Source organism: Phyllobates terribilis, unplaced genomic scaffold (assembly GCF_046119375.1).
Source record: "Phyllobates terribilis strain yellow unplaced genomic scaffold, ASM4611937v1 Scaffold_2__4_contigs__length_985480577, whole genome shotgun sequence".
Classification (NCBI taxonomy): Eukaryota; Metazoa; Chordata; class Amphibia; order Anura; family Dendrobatidae; genus Phyllobates; species Phyllobates terribilis.
In genome coordinates, this window is record NW_027362762.1 from 193,270,076 (window position 1) to 193,294,390 (window position 24,315).

General features: G+C 42.2%; 1 protein-coding gene across 2 annotated transcripts in view; it reads left to right on the plus strand.

Moving 5' to 3' along the window:
* Positions 1-24,315, plus strand: part of SLC39A5 (solute carrier family 39 member 5) — an 83,454-nt gene that overhangs the window by 17,307 nt on the left and 41,832 nt on the right. For both annotated transcript variants that reach the window (XM_073663741.1, XM_073663742.1), the window contains exons 2-5: positions 7,458-7,751; positions 12,960-13,111; positions 13,268-13,466; positions 20,715-20,895. In XM_073663741.1, coding sequence (XP_073519842.1) covers positions 7,458-7,751; positions 12,960-13,111; positions 13,268-13,466; positions 20,715-20,895 — 826 coding nt within the window. The remainder of the gene's footprint in view (positions 1-7,457; positions 7,752-12,959; positions 13,112-13,267; positions 13,467-20,714; positions 20,896-24,315) is intronic.

Below are 24,315 nucleotides of genomic sequence, written 5' to 3' on the forward strand. Positions count from 1 at the left end.
TAGAGAGGGAAATCTGTGATGAGTTTCACTTCAAACAGTAAGCATTTAAGATTGCTTACGGCGCTTTGTCAGGTGGATATGCTGCAGATTTTAATTAAGGATTTAACTAATTTATATGTGCAGTGAGGAAATCCGTGGAAAATAATAATTTAATACATGCATTTATTCGTGTGTGTTTGTTTGTTTTTTTAAGATTTTGGACTTGTCGGAACTTGAGCTACATTTACACACAGATTTCCGTCAGACCAATCTTAAAAATTATAAAATTGTTAAGGTGCTTTTACACTTGTCTGTAATCGGGAATGGGTGTTCCTTGCAATTCTCATTATCCATTTATTGGCCTGTCTAAACAGGCCAACAATCACCCAATAGATGTGCAAAACACTAATTTGTTGGGTGAAATAATTTTTTAACTTACTTTAAAATCCTTGTTTTCAGCAGCACATCATCCTGTGTTAACAGGTCATGCTGCCGAGAACAATGATATTCTATGCTCACAGAACAATTGCATGAACAATCATTCTTTGTGCATGGAATTGCGGTTATCCAGTCTAAACAAAGCGTTAAATTTGGCCGATTGGTTAACAACTAAGATTAAGCATTTTAAAAGCAGCCGCAGACATTCAGACCACCTCTCATCTGTTGTGTTTGTCCTAGAATAAAACCTTCAAATTCTTATAATGGAGTTGTCTCTCAGATATCTGTTTTCATGCTTTAATCAATGTGTTTGGCAGACAGATTTTTTTTAAGATTTCTGGCAGATAAGATATTTCAATTAGATCAAATTGCCATTTACACAAACCATTTTTTTTTGTTTGATTAGAAATAAATGTACCAGATATCTGTATAAATGCAGCCTCAAGACCCCCAGACAGATTAGACTAATGTCGGATGAATCCACCGATATTTGACAGGTTCGGCTGACAATAACGTATATGGGGGCACCAGCGAAATGATGAACGGGGGGGATGTCCATCGAACTGTTGTTCTCCCGGAGATAAGCTGTTGACTAACAAAGCGAAAACAAGTGCTCCTGTGTAAGTCCTCAGTCAGACGTCGATGTTGCACGTATGTGTTGTATCTGTTTTTTTCATGGATACAACACGTACCCATTATAGTCTATGGTGCTATTCACTTGGCTGTTTTTTCTTGGCAGCACAGATGACAAGGGCCAATATAAGTCTATGGGTCTGTGAAAAACACATGCAGCACACAGATGGCATCCATGTACCATTCATGTTTAGCATTGAAAAGTATAGGAGAAACTTTGTCATTTCTTTCTTTATTCATTTATGAAAAACACTGATGCACAACACTGACACTGGTACCATTTTTTCACGTTTGTGTTTAAACACTGATGTGTGAATGAGGCCTAAGGCAGAGTCCGCTGAGATGCACCAGCGCCATTCCAGTGATTTAGGTGATGAGTCTCTCACAGGACATTGTTAGGCTGCAGCAATCACACTTCCACTGTGGCATATCAGCGGCCACTGATCACTGATTGTCTACAGTGCTCACATGTCACAATAGTGTCACACAAGTACCAAGACACCCAGGGCCGACATTACTGAAATGGTGCCAGTGCGGCAAGTATCATTTTTTTTTTAATTTTCAATGGGTCACAAAAGCATTTAAGAAGCAGCAGGCCAAGTGGTGGACAACCCCTTTAATATCCCATATAGATAATCCTATATTTAGCTAAATGTATCCCATATATAATATTATGGTCATTATTTGGTTTTATTTACACGGAGCTGTCAAATTGTGATTCATTGTCATAATTAAGTCCCTGATTGGTTAGTTAAATATGACATGAATTATCCAAAGAACAATTCATTTGTGGCCAATGTCAATCATGTATGACCAGAGTAACTCTTTATGTACTGTACTTAATTGGAGAGCTACAAGGAGCTGGTAATGAAAATCCATTACAATGGGTTATAATCAAGTGCAAGGTCCCAGCTGTAAGATAATGGTGTGGCACTGTGTTGCCAGGGGCATCTAGTTGTGAGGTGGTAGGAATGGATTCTCACATGGAGGGAGTAGTGGAAGCCTCATTCAGCTATTATTATAAATGGCTGCTCCCACTGTAGCAGTAACAGAATGATTAAGCAGCAGTGATTTAGTATCCTGATCCCCATTCACATGAGAGCTATGGGGGGGGGATGAAAAGCTTAAGCTTCTCATAAGGCTAGTGATTAACAACGACAATGGCTAAGTTCACAGTGAGAATATTTGTGATGTAGTTTTACATGGCAGATACCAATATCAGTGGCTTTACCCTATAACAAGTGTTCCTAGCAGGACATAGTTTGTTCTATTGCCCCTTTACAGCCCACTGATATTATGTAATTATTGCTAACTATATTTGTCTCTAAACTATAAGTATTAGAATTGCCCAATGTGAATGCACAAAAGATACAATATAGCCCTAGCATCGCTATGTATCATACATGCATAAGACATAACATTCAGAAAGCTGCAAGTGAATTTTTTTAGACATGGGCAAACAAAATTAATGGATGACTACTTTTATCCCTTTATACCCCAACAGTCGTACTCCTGTGGCTCTCATCGATTTAAAGGGAATCTGTCACCCTCCTGGGAGATTTGAGACCTCTAATATGGGCATACAGGTTATAGAAAAGTAAATCTACACATACCTGTATGGCCCATAGTAGAGATCTGCTTGCAGTGAAATGAAGTTTTATAAAATCTGTCTTCACATGCTTGGAGTCCCCCGGACACCAAGAAATCCCCACCTATCTCTTTAGTTAGCCCAGAAATCCCCGCCTATCTGCTTATTTAGCATGTCCGTCCCCCCTCCTCCCACCCAGGGCCCTGTGACGTGCACTGGTGTTACTCATTTACCGCGCATGCGCAATGCGACGCTCACAAACAGGCACTCACTGCATGTGTTGCGTCTGTCTATCAGTCATGAGACATGCAGCCAGGGCGTCTTGAACATAGTTTGTGAGCACACCGAAGATACTCGGTGAGCACTAAGCATGCTCGGTTAACCCCTCCCTTAACTGACCACGTTCGCTCATCACTAGTCATAATTTAAAAACCTTTGTACAAATTGCAAGGACATATATCCAATACTGTACACTAAATCAAAAATCACCATCAAAATTGTAAATGTGATATACTATTGGCTCATTCAATATATACCCATCATAAGAGGCTATGGAGATACTAATAGATATAAAGAAATGTGTGTATACACTCTATAAAAGTTATATAAGAGCATGTACTACTTCAATGTACAATGGGCAAGTAGCAGATTAACATTGTGACTATCATAAAAAATGAAAGTCTAGCAAAAACCAAATGGCTCAAATGTAATCATAGACACCTACATCTATAAACAATCATTATAGAAATATTATACAGTGCTCAAAAAAATAAAGGGAACACTCAAATAACACATCCTAGATCTGAATGACTGAAATATTCTCATTGAATACTTTGTTCTGTACAAAATTGAATGTGCTGACAACAAAATCACACAAAAATCATCAATGGAAATCAAATTTATTAACCAATGGAGGCCTGGATTTGGAGTCACCCCCAAAATTAAAGTGGAAAAACACACTACAGGCTGATCCAACCATGATGTAATGTCCTTAAAACCAGCCAAAATGAGGCTCAGTATTGTGCGTGACCTCCCTACAACGCCTGGGCATGCTCCTGATGAGGTTACGGATGGTCTCCTGTGGGATCTCCTCTCAGACCTGGACTAAAGCATTGGCCAACTCCCGGACAGTCTGTGGTGCAATGTGACTTTGCTGGATGGAGCGAGACATGATGTCCCAGATGTGCTCAATCGGATTCAGGTCTGGGGAATGGGCGGGCCAGTCCATAGCTTCAATGCCTTCATCTTGCAGGAACTGCTGACACACTCCAGCCACATGAGGTCTGGCATTGTCCTGCATTAGGAGGAACCCAGGGCCAACCGCCCAAGCATATGGTCTCACAAGGGGTCTGAGGATCTCATCTCGTTACCTAATGGCAGTCAGGCTAGAAATGCCACCCCACACCATTACTGACCCACTGCCAAACCGGTAATGCTGAATGATGTTGCAGGCAGCAGATCGCTCTCCACGGCGTCTCCAGACTCTGTCACGTCTGTCACATGTGCTCATTGTGAACCTGCTTTCATCTGTGAAGAGCACAGGGCGCCAGTGGCAACTTTGCCAATCCTGGTGTTCTTTGCCAAATGCCAAGCGTCCTGCACGGTTTTGGGCTGTGAGCACAACCCCCATCTGTGTATGTCGGGCCCTCATACCACCCTCATGGAGTCAGTTTCTAAGCGTTTGTGCAGACACATGCACATTTGTGGCCTGCTGGAGGTCATTTTGCAGGGCTCTGGCAGTGCTCCTCCTGTTCCTCCTTGCACAAAGGCGGAGGTAGCGGTCCTGCTGCTGGGTTGTTGCCCTCCTATGGCCCCCTCCTCGTCTCCTGGTGTAATGGCCTGTCTCCTGGTAGCGCCTCCAGCCTCTGGACACTACGCTGACAGACACAGCAAACCTTCTTGCCACAGCTCGCATTGATGTGCCATCCTGGATGAGCTGCACTACCTGAGCTACTTCTATGGGTTGTAGAGTCCGTCTCATGCTACCACGAATGTGAAAGCACAACATTCAAAAGTGGCCAAAACATCAGCCAGAAAGCATTGGTACTGAGATGTGGTCTGTGGTCCCCACCTGCAGAACCACTCCTTTTATTGAGTGTGTCTTGATAATTGCCAATAATTTCCATCTATTGTCTATTCCATTCGCACAAAAGCATGTGAAATTGATCGTCAATCAGTGTTGCTTCCTAAGTGGACAGTTTGATTTCACAGAAGTTTGATTTACTTGGGAGTTATATTCTGTTGTTTAAGTGTTCCCTTTATTTTTTTGAGCAGTGTACTATATAGGTGTATGCATGAAGTCAAATATATGTGTATAATGCTATAAATCAAAGCCCACATAAAGAGTCATGATCTGCAATAGCACTATTTTAGTGAGCACATAGACACATAAATGCGGCAAGAGTCCAATACATTACCTTGCAATAAGAGCAGTGTAGCGCCCACCCAAACGCGTGTTTCAGTATGTTGCCTTTGTCAGGTAACATCCCGAAACACACGTCGGGGTGGACGCTACACTGCATACCTGCTTGTTGATTATAATAAATTATGTTTGATATTTTACAATACTTGATGGCCCTTTTTTTTTCTTTAGAGTTTCTCTTGTTGGTTTTCATAAATCCCCTAATGGGTTAATCTAGGCATCTATGCAAATTTTTTGTGCATTATTACTCCCATGTCACATTGTTATGATATTTATTATCATTGCACATTCAATAGTTGCATCTTTCCTTGTGCCTGTGTGTGTCTACCCATATAAATGTAGGCTATCAGTCCAGGAGAGGTGTCATATTATGTTAGGTTCCCAGTAAAAAAAAAGGTTGCCTTGTCGATGGCTATTGGGCACACATGAATTGGCCAATTTATGCACTGAGTATCTTCATTTTACCTTTTTTTTTTTTTTTTCTAGAGCAGCAATACAATTCCAATTTCATATTTTCCATGTTTGCATACTATAGTGTTTAGAGTGCCCCTTTAATTTGCACATACTTACACAACTTTGAGTCTTTAACATGTCATAGGTTTTTCACTGGAAAATTTAAAGAGTTCCTATCATCAGTCTGTGGTTGCTCTATTCATTTAAGAGAACAGATTGATGATTTTTCTAAATAACTCTTATTATCAAATATGCTTATACATCTCCCTAATGCCACTCTAAAGGACTAGACTTTCCAGCGAAAGTTGGGTCTCTACTTCGGTACCTCCATGGCTCCACCAAAGCTTGAAAGTGCGAAATCTTGTGTGTTATCATGTTATTTGAGTTATTTAGTAAGCAATCACCGATCATCATTAGCAAGTTTGTTTGGTAACTGCTTGGTATAGAGTGCAGCAGTGATGGTTTCGTTCACAGTGGGCGGACCATGGAGGGATGTGTGATTCCGGCACAACCTGCATGCCAGGATTCGACAACCCAGAAGTTCAAACCCAACTTTCCTTTAGGGTGGCATAGAGACACTTATCAGCCTATTTAATAATAGTAACAAAAAAAAATGAAAAAGGCAGCTTACCAATGCAGCAAGACGTCCTCCGGAGCTCGGAACATAGCCACTGCCATAGACATCAAACATTTAAGGATATAGAGGAGATCCAACACAAGACTGAGTAAAACAATTCCAGGCTTTGTCAAAGTGCGTTAAAATAGTGATGTGTATACTGACCTTGTTACTTGCATGTTTTTAATCCCATCGTGTGTATTGTATTCCCCCCATTAAAAAAAATAGTGAGGTGTATAGTACAAAAAACGCGTTGGTGCTACATGCTGATCGGTGCATTTTTCTGATGTTATCACTATATTAACACACTTCAATAAAGCCCGGAATTTTTTACTTCTTCTTGAACTGGATCTCCTCTATATCCTTACATATTTCATAATATTATTTAGAAAATCATCAATTTGTGGCTGCTAGCTGTATCTTTACAATGGAAACCACAGACTTGTGGTAGACGTTCTTTAATGTTTCACTTGGGTTGTGATCAGTTCTCTGTGCAGGCCCTTCTAATTGTAATTATTATCCTGTAGTTAAAGGGGTATTCCCATCTCCAAGATCCTATCCCAATATGTAGTAGGTGTAATAATAGTAATATTAGCAAATATCTCCAATTAGAAATGTAGTATAGTATTTTTGATAAGCTACCTCTCTTACCTCAGGTGCAGGAATTACAGGACCTTAGGTATCCATAGTTATGACCACTAACAACTAGCTAACTAACTATGACTTTATCAGTGGACGTAATCATGGATACCTATGGTCCTGCAATGCCTGCACATGAGGAAAGAGAGGTAGCGAATCAAAAATACTATACTACATTTCTAATTGGAGATATTTGCTAATATTACTATTAGTACACCTACTGGGATCCTATTGGGATAGGATCTTGGAGATAGGAATACCCCTTTAATAGTAAAATCTGCTGATGTGTTTTTATATTATTGTTACGGACATATTATTATCATTAATTTTTGGCTTTCCAATGTATCCATAAAAATATTGTCTGCCAAACTTTCCCGTCCCCACTCCTTCCAAAAAAATAAAATAAAAACTCAGTTTGGACTTTCTTGATGACTGCCTGCCGTTAGGGTCTTCAAAAGCAACATTAGATTTGTAACTTTGATGATTTCATTTTGCTCCTAAAATATCCTCTGAATAGCTTTCCAAAATGTTTATGGGAAGGAGGGGGTTGGGGGTTCAAACAAATGTGGCAAATTAGCATTGTCACATTCCTGGACACGTTAAGAAAGGCGACATCCATCCCAACTGGCCAACATGTTCTTGTCATTTTTGTTTTGTGCAACATTTGAAGTGTTTGTTCTTCCTAACAGATGCAGCTCCACAAGGCTTGGCTCCTGCTCCTCAGCCTGTGGTCTTCCTGCACTTCATCTGCATGCTTGGACAGAGATCTCATTCCAAATGTTCCTTCAAGTGGAAACCAATCAACAGAAACTTCTCTGCAGGTCAGAAGAACCGAATTTCAGAATGGATCTTATCTGGAAGAGGCTGAGGAAGAACAAGGATATTATCTTAAGCAGCTGTTTCATCTGTATGGCGAGAATGATACCTTAACTTATGAAGGACTCACTTTACTGCTGAAAAACCTGGGACTTGGTGAAGTGCAGGTGAATGGAAAACTGATCATAAAATTCTGGTAAAATGATAAAGAAATATTGTTTCATTCACGATGCAACAGTATCTTGGTGCTCTTGTGAAACTCACAGACTGGGCTTCATAGGAGATCATTAGGGGTACAATGTATTTTTAAAAAAATATTGAAAATCTAAAAGTTTGCATCAGCCCTCTTTTCCTATCCAAAAATAAGGAAATAAACATATTTGGTATCTCCACATCAGTAAAAAGTCCAATTCCTCAAAATATAACATTATTTAACCTATAATGTATACAGAAAATTTCTACTACTACTGTTTTCAGACAAAATATAAGATAAAAACAAAGTAAGCAAATACCTTGCAGTAAATAAATAAATAGCAATAGTGCATGAAAATAACTTGGTACTTGGTTAACATAATTTTGATTTAAAAAAAACGTAAAGACCATCCCACCACGTCACGGTGACCTTATTCGGGACTGTCCTAACCTCAAGTATTAAAACCTTACCACTTAACTAAATGACGTAAATGTGAATAAGGGTTGAGAAGGACCGAGGCCCCAACCAGTGGACACCCCGCCATGGGAAGCTATATAAACATAATGTCCAGATCAAAGAAAAGGGAGGTCATGCTCTTATTTGCACGAAGTGCAGAAACCTGAAACTATAACCTAAAGAAATTAACTGGGAGTTAAGTAGAAGTTGGTGTGCATGCAGTGTGTAAGCGCATATTCACACTGGCCACTAAGGAGAAAAAATCTAAGATAAAAACAAAGTAAGCAAATACCCTGCAATAAATAAATATCAATAGTGCATGAAAATAATATAGGGTATTTGGTTAACGTAATTTTGATCAAAAAAACGTAAAAGCCATCCCACCACGTCACGGTGACCCTGTTTTCAGTTGCCGCAACACTGAAAAAATGCAGTACAAAGCAATTAAAACGTTAACACAAAAAGAAGAAAAATCAAAATGCCAAAATTAAGTTTTTCCAGTCACCTTCCAAAAAAATACAATGAAAAGTTATGAAAGCATCATATCTACCCCAAAATGGTATTAATTAAAACCTCAGTGTGCCACACCAAAAGGCAAGCCCTCACATAGCTTCATTGATGGAAAACTAAGAATGTTACGGGTCTCAGAAAATGGCAACACAAACCATTTTTTTTTTTTATTTTTTATCACTTAAATAAAAAAACGAATAACTTTGGTATCGCCATAATTGTACTGACCTGTAGAATTAGGTTTTCAGGTCAGTCTTTAAAGGGGTAATCCCATCTCCAAGATTCTATCCCAATGTAGGATAGTTTCACTATGTCGCCTACCCCATTTGCAGGGCATTGCAGTAGATTAGGTATTCATGGTTATGACCAGTCATATAGTGACAGTTGTTAGTGGCCGTAACCATGGATACCTAAGCTACTGCAATGCCTGCACATGGCGTAAGCGACATAGCGAATCAGAAGTATTATACTACATTTCTAATTGGAGGTATTTGCTAATATTATTATTATCATTACACCTACCTTATATAGGGATAGGGTATTTGGAGATGGGAATATCCAATTAAGTTTCTCAATGTGAAATAGTTTATTGAATATTATATATTTCCACAAGCACCAATAAGCTTTGAAAACTTTTTTAGCTGTATTTAACATTTTTGTCGAAACCTGCTCTGAGAATTGGTTGTAATTATAGTGGGGTATTCATAAATGACATACATTTATTTATCCATCCCTTTGAACTTTTTTTTTTTTTTAACAAGCGTTTAGAATGTTGGAAAATAATGTGCTGAATAATACCTTACTGATCATGTGGCCTGTACAAAACAATCATTGGATGCTCCATCATAAACTATATTGAAAGAGAACCCTTTTTAACCCCAAAAACAACGCTCCAGCAGCGAGAAATTGTATTTTGAAGTCCTGTGTATATGTGCCTGGAAATCCACTGGGGTGGGACGAAGCACTTACAGCTCCTCAGCCTCGCGCTGTATTGCCTGCCTGCCGCCACTCTCCTGTGGAAGATTGACAGGTTATTATTAACTCTGATACACGACAAGGAATACACCATACTTTGTAATTATGGGACCTGACAGAACATTCTGTTGTGGCTCATAGTGTCTCCTGACCAGCTAATATTCATACAACTACTTAAAGGGGTTGTCCAGGCTTAGCGTTCAAGTACACACAGTGCAAACTGTCAGGATTCTCCAGTGCTGAGAGCAGGCGTATGCATGACTGCAAGTCAAACGAGGGGTAGTCTATTTGTGTGATGTTGTTTGTAAGGTTAATGTCCGACTACGCCACCTGTGGATTGCGGTTATGAGGAACCGCCGCTGCGGAGCAGACCGCTGAAGCCGATGGTGTGTGCAGCTAGATGATGTGACTCCCCACAGGAGAAGTGTAGCTTCAGGGCAGCGGGAGTGGATGGTGATGGTTGTGATGCAAGCCGCGGAAGTAACGACTCAGAGTTTTGGCAGTGCAGTTCAGGGTCTTTACTGATGGCAACTACTAGACCCCGCCGGGAGTACTGGTTGGCAATGAAGGCCTGGCCGGTCTGAGAGCAAACTAAGAGTTCCACTGGCCAGGTGGAGATGTAGGCCTGCCGTTCTGACTGCACTCTTTCTGGCTACCCTGCTGTAGTCGTGTGGTAGCCCACGTTCCTGAGTGTACCTTGTGGTGCTCACCTGTATGGCTGGTGACTTGGGCCCTTGGTATTCCTCGCTCCTATATGGCGGTACCGGTCCCTCTCGTGTGACTGAGCCTCCAGGCTTCCTGGGGCCAGAGGACCTGAAATCCCCTGCCATGTGGTTTCTGCTGCTGGATGTATAATCCCCACAGCCTCTTACTTCGGTGTCCGGTTCTTGGTGTCTTTGGCCAGGACGAGCTCTATCAGCTCCAGTCCCTGGCTCTCTGCTCCTGTGTCCTACAGAGCTCCTCACTCTGACTAGAGTGAACCCGACTCGACTCGACTCGACTGCTCTAACCCCGCCCCAGACCCGGTTTATAAAGGGCAGGTTCCTCCCCTCCCTGGACTGGGGCAGGAGGTGTTGCATGCTAAAGTGTTCCTAACCAGGAAACTCCTGCTTTCTCTCAGACATGGTATTTCTACCACTGTGGCAACCAGACCCCCTGGTGTGCCACATATGCGATTTACATACATGCGGTCACATGCCAATTAGATGTGCGTGGACTCCCTCAATACTGTGAGTTTAGCGAGGCCGGACATGTGTAGCGCCCCGAGGGTTCGGTTGCTACAGGGGTATTGCACCTCAACCAGAGGTGTGATATTCCACTCCCAGGTAAGGATGGAGTGTGGACCAGGGCTCAGTTAGCTGCATACACACACTCACCCCATTTCCGGGGGACAGCTCGACGGTGCTCCCATTTATGCAGGCACAACTGACCATGTCCCTGGCTGGAGTGGGGAGGGGGGGAGAGAACCCAGTGATGTAGGAGCAGAGGGGACGGTTTCTGGAGCATAGTAAGGAGCTCATTGGGTGCAGGTCACCTGAGCTCAGACACAGAGAAGCAGATAAAAGGTGGGAGCCATCTTAGAAGTTCGGTTTGGTTCAGAGCAGAGTTCAGTTCAGTCAGAGCTGACAGGGAGCCGAGGCTCAGCCTGAGCTCAGCTCCACGAGGCAGGCCTAGAGAGAAGGCCGGGGCCAGAGAGGAGAAGAGGAGAAGGAGAAGAAAGGAAGGAGAAGAGACAGAGGAGTGGAAGGGCTCCAGAAACAAGAAGGCAGAAGGGACCCTAAGAGAGCAGAACGGACAGCAACCGTTGCAAACCTGCGTGATATCGGGTGAAGGGTCAGGCTGTGGAAGGGTACCGGATTCCCAAGTTGGTGGAGGTAAATCATCCCTCAGCCAAGAACCGGAGGTCGTGATCATTTAATGGTGCGACCCCCCCCCACTAAACCTGCTAGGAAGGCACCATATAGGATAGCGGGAAGTGAAGGCCAACGCTTACCCGACATGGTCCGCGGTAGCTGGACAGAAGTCAGGACACTGGTGGGGCACGAGAGGCCAGAGAAAGGACAGAAGGGGGTCCTGTGCCATACTCCTGAATTGCCTGGGGGTTGACCGAGCTCCTCACCTGGTGGACGCAGCACGGCTTGGGCAGTCATTGCTGACAGAAGTGACATGGATAACAACTGTGAGTAAAAACCCTGGACTGCACCATTGGACTCAGTGTGATCTTTGCTGCGCTTGCACCATCACCCTCAGCATCCACCTACACTGCCCTGAGGCTACACTCTTCCCGTGGGGAGTTATCCTACCCCTGTGCTGCACACCAACACCAGCCTCAGCGGTCTGCCTCGCAGCAGCGGTTATCTCTGACCGCAATCCACGGGTGGTGTAGTCGGACATTCACAAAACACTGATAAATAGACTGCCACAATTTGGTCTGACCACCCTGAGCCATGGGATCGGGTTGCCACTACTACCCCCAGCATCGTACAGAAGCCCGGTTCCGGGTACCCCACGGCCCAGGGGGCGAGCCACATGTCTAGTCTGAATGTGGCCGGCAGTAGGCAAAACGCATACATGCGGTCACATGACCGCTCTGCTCCCTGCACAGGAACCAGTGAATCCTGACAGCGCGCACTGTCAGGATTCACAAGTCTGCAGTCACATAGAATGACTACAGATTTGAACCCCGAGCCTGGACAATCCCTTCAATTGGTTGCCAAATGATCTTTCTCCAGAATGTCTATGGCATCTTAAATCCAGGTTTACACATTCACATTGTAATTTGCATCCAAAATTCAGCAACAAATACCCAAAGAATAAAAATAGAGAATTATGTTATATTGACCTGAACTAAAATGTTTGAGTTGAAGGGTTAATACAGGCACTCAGCACAAACATTATTCCCCATACACTAGGATGGTGCTCAGCAAGTTTACGTAGAAACTTCAGAATTATTGTAGGAAGAAGGAATGAAAATGTGGCACTCACCCGTGCATATGAGTTCAGAAGACTTTATTCCATATTAGCAAAATGACAGTGTAGCAATATATGGCAGATTGCAGTGTGCGGACAACAGCCGTTTCTGCAGTATGCCGAATGCTACCACGCTGTCATTTTACTAATTTGGAATAAAGTCTTCGGAGCTTTTTTGTACTGGTGATTGCTGCAATGTCATTCATTCTTTCTACAATAATTTTAAACTAAGAGAAACAAGTACTCATCTGCTTTCCTTCCATGCCCCCAGGTTGTACAGATACAACATCGAGAACTGGGACATGATCACGTCTCTCATCTGGATATCCTTGATGTTCAAGAAAAGAAACACAGCCATGTGCACTCCGCCAGGGAACATCAATCTGTCCTCTCTAGCCCTGAGGAAACCCAATATAATAGCAGGTATATTTGACAGCACAATCAATAGAAGTTACGTAACATTTATTTTTGAGGGAAATCAGAAAACCGAACGCCCAGGACTGTGTATCATTCATCATTTTATTTTACAAATGTTTGACTAGTAAACTCTATTTTTTTCTCTGTTTTCTGTGAGAATAGTGTAAGTGAAAGATCAGACACATCATACAAGCGCAACGTACCATATCCAGTAACAGAAGCGCCAGAAACCACAAAAACCACAGTTCATGATAGGAAAAGAGTCAACGTGAAGCGGCTGCAAACACAATGGCAACCAACAGACATCCTGCAGCACTTGCTACATCTTAATCATTCTGAGAAAACCCACCAGCATGAAGATGTAAGTCACCTCTGCTTTGCAGGACTCTTCTCACATTTCTAAATGATCACAGCTCTTCTTCAGGCCTCAGTTAGACGTCCGTTTTAAATGTACGTGTTCTATCAATGTTTTTCCCGGATAGAACACATACCCATTATAGTCTATAGTACGGTACACGTGTCTGCAGGTTTTTTTTTGTGGCCATCTGCTAAAAAATATTAGATGTCTGTTATTCGAATAGGGGCGGATATGCAGTACCCGACCTTGTCCACTAAACTGTGCTGTGCAACTCCGCAACTGAGCACTTCCAGCCATCTGCGGATTAGGAACAGCTGATCAGTGGGGTGCTGGGTGTTGCACCCCCACCGGTCAGATATTGATAAGCTATTCTATGGATAGGCCTTCAATGTAAAAATCCCTTTTAATGAGCACTGGTGGCTCCAAAAATGGCTGATCGACAGGAGATTGATAGAAACCACAAACCCCCATGCCTTGTTCAGATATAGATAGGCCATCAATGTAAAAGTCTCTGACAACCCTTTAAGGGAAGGTTCACATCATGTTATGCTCTCTGTTGAGCACTCCATCATAGATGTTATGTTTAGATACCAGAATCAGGTATATCAGGTCTTTATATGACGCAGCATGTATCTACACCTATCGCATGAGTTTTATCATTAACTTTCTTGCGGATGGTTTTCATCATGTTATTCTCTCTGCTGAGTGGGGGTTACATTTGAGCACCAGAAAATGGTATTCTACTGTGCTCCTGGACATAAGCTTTGGTTTAAAAACACAAATTGAAAATTTTTACTTCGTTTGATGTCCTTTCCAGAGATGCCCATGATTTTGCCAGATAATAATAGCATAGTCATCAGCACTATAAGTGTACAGTGAAAAAGACAGACACTGCCAGAATAGAGGTTAAAGAAGCATGCCCATCAAAGTTTTTATCCTGTTAATACATTGCAGCCATCATATTATATAGCACTGTGTACTTACAATTGCTCATTTTGCCTTTCTACCCAGTTAATTTTTCTCTTTTCCATTAGATCTATGACATCACTTGATTTAAAACGGACCAGCTGAATCCTTCTAAGCTCTATGTAGAAACAGAAAGTCTCTTTTGCCGCATGAGTCATCATCCTCTTCAGTTCCTAACCCAGCTGCTACAATCCTCCCCCCTCTGCCAGGGACTTTTGCAGTGACTGATGATTCATGAAGGGAAAAGAGACTTTCTGTTTCTACATAGAGCTTAGAAGGATTCAGCTAGTCAGTTTTAAATCAAGTGATGTCAGAGATCTAATGGAAAAGAGAAAAATTAACTGTGTAGAAAGGGAAAATGAGCAGTGGTAAGTACACATTGCTATATGATATGATGGCTGAAATATATCAAGAGGATAAAAAATTAATATTTTGATGGAAGTGCTTCTTTAAGCGCAGTCCACACTTTCAGTTTGCTTGTTTAAGTGAATGGATATGTCCAGGGGCACATTCCCTCCCCAAAAAAATCAGTGGTTTTCAAAATCCTAAAATAGGTGGGCATACATGCTGGATCACAGAAAGAAGATCCATATTTCTATATCAAATCTGTAAATATATATAACTGCTGTGAAGGATTTACTATAGCTCAGCCATATAACTATGAAAATCGCTGGTTTGGAAAATGTTCATATTTTACTAAAGGGGTTGTCTCAAGATGAATCTTGAAGAGCACACCGCTCCTGAACCACTGCTTTACCAGGCGGGGTACACTCCTGAAGATTGACAGTTTGATCCAGCAACATGGTCGAGCCGCTGGTCTGAACTGTGTTCTCTTATAGTCTGCTGGCAAAGGCAGTTTTGCCTCTGCAGCATGGGAGAAGCGCAGGGGATTTAAGGGTTGTAGGATCCAGCGATCGGCTTCAGAGTGGCACGAGCAGGATATAAAGCATAGAACCTGCCTGTGCACTCCTTGTCTATGTAAGCAGCCACAATGGGATTGTAAGGTGGCCGCTATCCTAGGCAACGGGCTTACACCATAAAATTAAAATTCCCTCTATTCTTGAGAACAAAAATTATTTTTAATAAGGAGTACATTGCAAAGTTGCATATATCTACAAGCATTTTGCAACTTTACCCATTTATGAACTTGAGACAACTTTTTTAAAAGTAACCTGTCACCTGAGTCATGCTGCCCAAACAGCTGGCAGCACAAATCAGAGCATGGCTGCCTGATTGCAACTATGTATATTATTTTTTTTCTCTGAAACACTCTGGCATTTCAGAAACTAAACTGGACTAGGAGTAGTCAGGTCTCTCCCTAAGGTCCCCAGCTGGCTGTTCCGATTAATGTCCTCTCTGAAATGCAGTGGGGCTTCATTTCAATGATATTTGATGATATACCTAACTTCAATTGTGCAGACTCTGATCCATGTTGCCTGCAATTTGGGCAGCATGAAATAGGTGACAGGTTCCCTTTAAATTCAGTGATGTGTCTGTGTGCTTTCCACTGCTACAAATATATGCCTTGAAGAACTTTGAGCTTTAATAAATGAGTTAATTACTTTATAGACCTGTTTGTTTGAAGGCCATGCTTCTGGTGTTTCCAACCTATGAGCCTGAACACCTGATAAGCTAGTAGCACTTGTTTTGTTGCACTTGGTTTGTGTTGTGCCTGCTGGATTACTATGGGCATCAAGTCTCAGGTTCAGTGTAAGCACAAATATCATACAAGTAATTTTAATTGTCCCAACCTGAGATTATGATGATGACATATTTGATTTGTGATCACATCTATATAGATTTTTGTGTAATATACACTGACGAGCAAAAGGGTAACAACGTTTTGAATTTGTGACTCTCAGGCTCCATATCTCACCATCCACTACTGCTTTGAACGAGAGACTACCATCATTTTATAGACAATCCTCTTGGCTATCTCATACATAAATTTGACTTGCAATTATTTAGTGGTATGATCAGACCATGTTCCTGTACGGTCAGACACAGCCATTACACAGTACACAGCAGGGGCACATGTATAAGATTATCTCAGCACAGGGACATTTTATTTATACACATTCAATTGTTTAAATTATTATTATTACAAGATCTACTTGATTAAAATGAACTTTTGTTCGTGAAAAAAAACTTAAAAGGTTTTTTTTTGTTAAATATATTTTGTTTAAATATTTTTTTACAATGCTTTTTTTCCATATCACCAACTGTATTAAAAATAAAAAAAAGAAGTAATCTTGCAATTTTCACATTAGCCACTGAGGTTTTTTTTAGACTTTAACTTCTTGTTGCTTAAATGGAACTTGTCAGGTCATATAACACTAATAACCTGCAGATATGGGGTTAATCTGCAGGTTAATAGCGTTAGGAAGATGCCCAGCTGCTGTTCTGAAATTGCAGCACCCAGGGGAAAAATGAACTTTATTCATCAGTGCGGAGCTGATTGTCATTCAAAATCCCAGAGCATACTTACAGCCGCTGGTCTGGGTGCTGTATGCAGTGATTAAAGCCGCGCCGGCACGTATGTATCACTGAAAGCAGGAGGCTCCGGGAAGAAATAAATGTAATTGTCTACTGTATGCTGTGTTTTTAACACTAACACTATGAACGTGCTCATTAACAAATCATCTGCAGGTTAATAGTGTTTTCTGACCTGACAGGTTCCATTTAAGGAAACACATGTACATAGCCAAAGTGGTCGGATCCCAACACCATATTTTGTATTGTAATATCTAATGAGCCTGTGCACAAGCCATTATAAAGGCAGGGGGAGCTGGGTCTGCTGTGACATCGCCTATTGTGATTGGTGGATCCTGTGTAATCAGCTGTGTATAGAGGTGTTACCTGTCAATGTAACCCTGAATCTTCTGATAATATGGAGCCTTGCTGAAAACTCTTCCTGAAAGGACATGAAGAATTAGTCTAAGGCTATGTGCCCACGATGCAGAAATACTCCGGATTTTTTCCTGAGCATTTCTGCATCTCCCTGGCAGAAAAAACGCATGTGGATTGTACATGCGGATTGTACATGCCTTTTCCTGCCAGGGACATGTGGAAGTGAAGCGTTCTTCACATGCATTTCCGCATGCGGGTTGACAAGCGATTTTAGCATCACTTGGAAAGTGCTTGTCAACCTTGGTCACACTATATAAATCCATGCAACCGGCATGGATTTATATACTGTGACCTTTAAAGAATGGTAAAAAATAAATCTATACTTACCTCCTGATGGCCCACGCAGTCTTGCTTCTCCCCATCCTGGCTGCCGGCAGCTCGCGGTACACTGCACTGAAGGACCTGCCGTCACATGACTATGACATCAGCGCAGGTCCTTTACTCCGCCGCGATCTGCCGGCAAGTGAAGACAAGCGCTCCACGGGCCATCAGAAGGTTAAGTATAATATTTATTTTTTATTTTATTCTTTTTTTTACAGGTTCTATGGTACCCGGGCCTGGAGGAGAGTCTCCTGTCCTCTAGGCCCGGGTACCATCCGCACATTGGAACGCATGGATTCCGCATGTACAGATGCAGTGATGCGTAATCCATGCGTCAATGGCGGCGAAAATGCAGCGCTTCCGCAAAATAATTGGTAGTACTGCTTTTTTTCCGCAATGATAATCCGCAGCAGAAATTTCCGCAGTATGTGCACAGCACATGCGGATTATCATTGGGGAACACGGGAGGCCTTCTACCATGCGTTTTTTAAGCGTTTCTGCAGCGTTTTTGCCGCTGCGGAAACGCTTAAAAAACGCAAAGTGGGCACACAGCCTAAAGATGTCCACGATGTATTTTTGGGGATGTATGGGAGTGTAGACTTTATATTAAAAGTAACAGGAAAATATCATGACTTAATGTATTCTGTACGACTTTTGGAGCATTAATTTCTTTTAGATTCAAAAGTTCTCAAAAATTGTTTGCCTATAACATGGTGCTTCCTTTAGTCTTTCATTCATGTAATCTCATACTAAATATACAAGTGCGAATATATAATGGTAATCTCTTTCACGTCGATTGTATCAGGCTCATACACCACCACATCTCCATTTAAAGGGAATGTATCACTTATTTTATTTTTTTTATCTGTTAAAACCAGATAATGATACAAATTTTCTTTTCTACTCTGTTTTTATATTTTGATGTTAGATTTTTTTATTCTATTTTCTGTACATGATAATGGCGGCTTCTGTCTTGTACATGATTCTGAAAACAGTATTTGGAGATCTGAAACATAGACAGCTATAGACTGGATCTGACTCATTGACTTCAATGAGAAAGTGTTCTAGACATGCTCTGTGAACGGTGCCAGGAGGGGGAAGAGGTGAGCTGTGACCACACATATATACCTTTGATTGCAATCCTGCCTTAGATGATAATGAGATGACTACTGAAAGGTGATCTGAACAGGAAGTATAAAAAATCAGTCCCATTTTCATCAAGGAGAGTGGGATGATTTTCTCTCACTTGTCATCTGTGTACAATCTGTTTTTTACTCAGCAGCTATTAATCTTTTATAGGGCCATTTACAGTTTCCTATGCTACAGAATTGTAATGTATCCATAAAAATCGGATGCCATGTTGATGGTCCCGTATGGCATGCGATTTTTATTATTATTTTTTTCTCACACCCATCTGAATTCGGAGTTAAATCGTAACATGCTGCAATTTTATCTCATGGCAAATACAACTGAGAAAAAATCCACAGATCTGCCTTGCCTCATTGAATAACATTGGTCCGAGTGCAATCCAATTTTTTTATCTGATTGCACTCGTCCGCTTTATACTCTAATGTGAGTGAGCTCTAATGTTAAGCATAGTGGCCGGAGTGAAAATTGCAAGGACCAGAAGACCACAGCAAGGGTCAGAGATTGGTGGATTCTGGTTGCCAAAGTTTGAGAAGAACTGGTCGTGTTCCAAGCATCCTCCAGCGCTGCCAGACCAGTAGAACTAGGAGCTTAATTTAGATCAGCTCTCCTCCCGAGGAGAGAAAGGGGATTGCAGAGGAGACAGAACCTGATGGCCACACTCTCACCCCAGACTTTTATTACATCACCTGCAAACTGAATAATAGTATTTTGCATGAAAATATTCCAGCAGCAGCACGCAATTAAAGGTAAATTAACACCAGGTTTTTATGTAATCTGAGAGCAGCCTAATGTATGAGCAGACCCTGATTGCAGTGATCTGTCACTTACTTGGCTGCTTGCTGCAGTTTTGATATAATCACTGTTTATCAGCTGAAGATTATCACTAGAAGACTAGTAGACCTGCTGCCAGGTAGTCCTCCATATTCATAAGCTCTGTATAACTCCGCTCCCACTATTGATTGCTTTCTGCCTATGCACAGTGTACACAGAAAGCTGCCAATCAGTGGTGTGAGTGGGTTTATACACAGCACAGCATTCAGAGGACTGGTAGATCTGCAGCAGAGAAAACAACAGTTTTTTAATAAACCTGCAGAAACCAGTAAAGCAGTAAAGTGATGGTCACTGAAATCAGGGTCTCTGCCCCTACATCATGCTTTTCTCAAATGGGGTAGCAAAAACCTGCTGACAGTTCTCCCTTAATGCCCTTTATCAAAAAAGTATGTTCTTGTTACTGCTTACAATGAGTGCTATTTTAACAAGAAATCAAAAATATATCCCTAATCTACTTCACAGAAAGTGAAAAGTCATTGTAGACACTGATTCTATGTTCAAACATATCAGGATGTTTGAGCAAGATTGCCATAATGTATAACAAACTCTTGGCCTAAGGCAAAACCAATATTTTTGGAAGTAATAGAGCGAATACAATATCTATCCGGCTGGGGGGTCCTCTACCTTACCAAATATGATATTGTGGTAAATCACAAAAACTGGTCCCTGGAAACCAAAGCGAGCTGAAGTCAGAATTCGTAGTCTTCTCATGGCGATCAGATCCTACATTTGTATGACCATATGCAGTTCCTCTGCCCAATGAGCTCATGTAGGGACGGAGCCTGACTCTCAGAACCTAGAAATGACCAGTCTAATGGTGGCAATGAAATAGCTTAAATGTTAGGCTTTTTTAATATATAGACAGTAATATAGAAAACTAAGCAAAAAATGTTTCAAATAAAAATAATCACACAATATTTTAAATTTCTAATGACCCATTTCCTTCCCAAAACTAGACCCAATTTAATGGAAACAAAGCCGTCTCGCCTATCTTAGTATACCAGAAACTGTATAGAGAAAAGAGGGTTTTTTTCTACTGTAACCCTAATCTCTTGCCTTGTTTCTACACTGCAGTGTCTCAATGTAACTCAGTTACTCCTGAACTTTGGGCTTGGCTGGGTCTCGGAGATCACACCTCAGCAGTTCACCTTACTGTGCCCAGCTCTGCTCTACCAGATTGACAGTCGTGTGTGCATTCATCACAATGACCACCTGTCCCCGGAATCCACCAACTCCCAGCAGTCATTGCTAAAAGGTTTGTATACAATGACTTCAGAGTTTAATTCCTAATTTTGAACTGAAGCATCTAATGAACCTATGGAAAGACCATAGTGAAGAGAGAAGGAGCAGACTCATATCACATATTGTGAATGGTGGATCCTAAGTTATCAGCTGTGCCTGTGATGATAATGAGACTGCTGAAAAGACTGTGATGGTAACCAGACTCATTGCAAAGAACATGAAGTATAAGCCTAGAGAATAGCCCCATTGGCCAATATGAAAATTGCAAGACAAATATATATATATTAGTATTGTACACTGCTCAAAAAAATAAAGGGAACGCTCAAATACCACATCCTAGATCTGAATGAATGAAATATTCTCATTGAATACTTTATTCTGTACAAAGTTGAATGTGCTGAAAACAAAATAACACAAAAATCATCAATGGAAATCAAATTTATTAACCAATGGAGACCTGGATTTAGAGTCACCCCCAAAATTAAAGTGGAAAAACACACTACAGGCTGATCCAACTTTGATGTAATGTCCTTAAATCAAGTCAAAATGAGGCTCAGTATTGTGTGTGGCCTCCACGTGCCTGTATGACCTCCCTACAACGCCTGGGCATGCTCCTGATGAGGTTGCGGATGGTCTCCTGTGGGATCTCCTCCCAGACTTGGACTAAAGCATCCGCCAACTCCTGGACAGTCTCTGGTGCAACGTGACTTTGGTGGATGGAAGGAGACATGATGTCCCAGATGTGCTCAATCGGATTCAGGTCTGGGGAACGGGCGGGCCAGTCCATAGCTTCAATGCCTTCATCTTGCAGGAACTGCTGACACACCCCAGCCACATGAGGTTTGGCATTGTCCTGCATTAGGAGGAACCCAGGGCCAACCGCACCAGCATATGGTCTCAAAAGGGATCTGAGGTTCTCATCTCGGTACCTAATGGCAGTCCGGTTACCTCTGGCGAGCACATGGAGGTCTGTGCGGCCCTCCAAAGAAACGCCACCCCACACCATTACTGACCCACTGCCAAAGCGGTAATGCTGAAGGATGTTGCAGGCAGCAGATCGCTCTCCACGGCGTCTCCAGACTCTGTCACGTCTGTCACATGTGCTCAGTGTGGACCTGCTTTCATCTGTGAAGAGCACAGGGCGCCAGAGGCGACTTTGCCAATCCTGGTGTTCTGTGGCAAATGCCAACCCCCATCTGTGGACGTCGGGCCCTCATACCACCCTCATGGAGTTGGTTTCGAACCGTTTGTGCAGACACATGCACATTTGTGGCCTGCTGGAGGTCATTTTGCAGGGCTCTGGCAGTGCTCCTCCTGTTCCTCCTTGCACAAAGGAGAAGGTAACGGTCCTGCTGCTGGGTTGTTGCCCTCCTATGGCTCCCTCTACATCTCCTGGTATCTGCTCTATGCTCTGGACACTGTGCTGACAGACACAGCTACCCTTCTTGCCACCGCTCGCACTGATGTGCCATCCTGGATGAAATGCACTGAGCAACTTATGTGGATTGTACTGTAGACACCGCCTCATGCTACTGTACCTCTAGGGGTGAGAGCAATGGCAAAATGAAAAATTGACCAAAACAACAGCCAAAAAGGATGAGAACAGAGAAATGGTCTGTGGTCACCACTTGCAGAACCACTCCTTTAGAGGGGGTATCTTGCTAATTGCATATCATTTCTACCAGTTGTCTGTTCCATTTGCACAACAGCAGGAGAAATTGATTCACAATCAGTGTTGCTTCATAACTGGACAGGTAGATTTCACAGAAGTGTTATTGGCTTGGAGATGCATTGTATTGTTTAAGTGTTCCCTTAATTTTTTTGAGCAGTGTATATATACAGTACAGACCAAAAGTTTGGACACACCTTCTCATTTAAAGCTTTTTCTGTATTTTCATGACTATGAAAATTGTACATTCACACTGAAGGCATCAAAACTATGAATTAACACATGTGGAATTATATACTTAACAAAAAAAAATGTGAAACAACTGAAAATATGTCTTATATTCTAGGTTCTTCAAAGTAGCCACCTTTTGCTTTGATGACTGCTTTGCACACTCTTGGCATTCTCTTGATGAGCTTCAAGAGGTAGTCACCAGAAATGGTCTTCCAACAATCTTGAAGGAGTTCCCAGAGATGCTTAGCACTTGTTGGCCCTTTTGCCTTCACTCTACGGTCCAGCTCACCCCAAACCTTCTCGATTGGGTTCAGGTCTGGTGACTGTGGAGGCCAGGTCATCTGGCGTAGCATCCCATCACTCTCCCTCTTGGTCAAATAGCCCTTACACAGCCTGGAGGTATGTTTGGGGTCATTGTCCTGTTGAAAAATAAATGATTGTCCAACTAAACGCAAACCGGATGGAATAGCATGCCGCTGCAAGATGTTGTGGTAGCCATGCTGGTTCAGTATGCCTTCAATTTTGAATAAATCCCCAACAATGTCACCAGCAAAGCACCCCCACACCATCACACCTCCTCCTCCATGCTTCACGGTGGGAACCAGGCATGTAGAGTCCATCCGTTCACCTTTTCTGCATCGCAAAAATATATGGTGGTTGGAACCTAAGATCTCAAATTTGGACTCATCAGACCAAAGCACAGATTTCCACTGGTCTAATGTCCATTCCTTGTGTTCTTTAGCCCAAACAAGTCTCTTCTGATTGCTGCCTGTCCTTTTGCAGTGGTTTCCTAGCAGCTATTTTACCATGAAGGCCTGCGGCACAAAGTCTCCTCTTAACAGATGTTGTAGAGATGTGTCTGCTGCTAGAACTCTGTGTGGCATTGACCTGGTCTCTAATCTGAGCTGCTGTTAACCTGCGATTTCTGAGGCTGGTGACTCGGATAAACTTATCCTCAGAAGCAGAGGTGACTCTTGGTCTTCCTTTCCTGGGGCGGTCCTCATGTGAGCCAGTTTCTTTGTAGCGCCTGATGGTTTTTGCAACTGCACTTGGGGACACTTTCAAAGTGTCCCCAATTTTTTGCACTGACTGACCTTCATTTCTTAAAGTAATGATGGCCACTCATTTTTCTTTACTTAGCTGCTTTTTTCTTGCCATAATACAAATTCTAACAGTCTATTCAGTAGGACTATCAGCTGTGTATCCACCAGACATCTGCACAACACAACTGATGGTCCCAACCCCATTTATAAGGCAAGAAATCCCACTTATTAAACCTGACAGGGCACACCTGTGAAGTGAAAACCATTTCCGGTGACTACCTCTTGAAGCTCATCATCATGAAATTCTCAACAACCCATTCAATCCACACAGGGAAAGAAATCAAACCATAGATGTCCATAACTTAGGGATGAGGTTAGCTATGTGGACTGTATCACATGCTGGGATTAGATATGTGGAGTGTATCACATGATGGGATTAGATACAGGGCTCTGTGGGGTGTTGCACATGATGGGCATTAGATATGCGGCT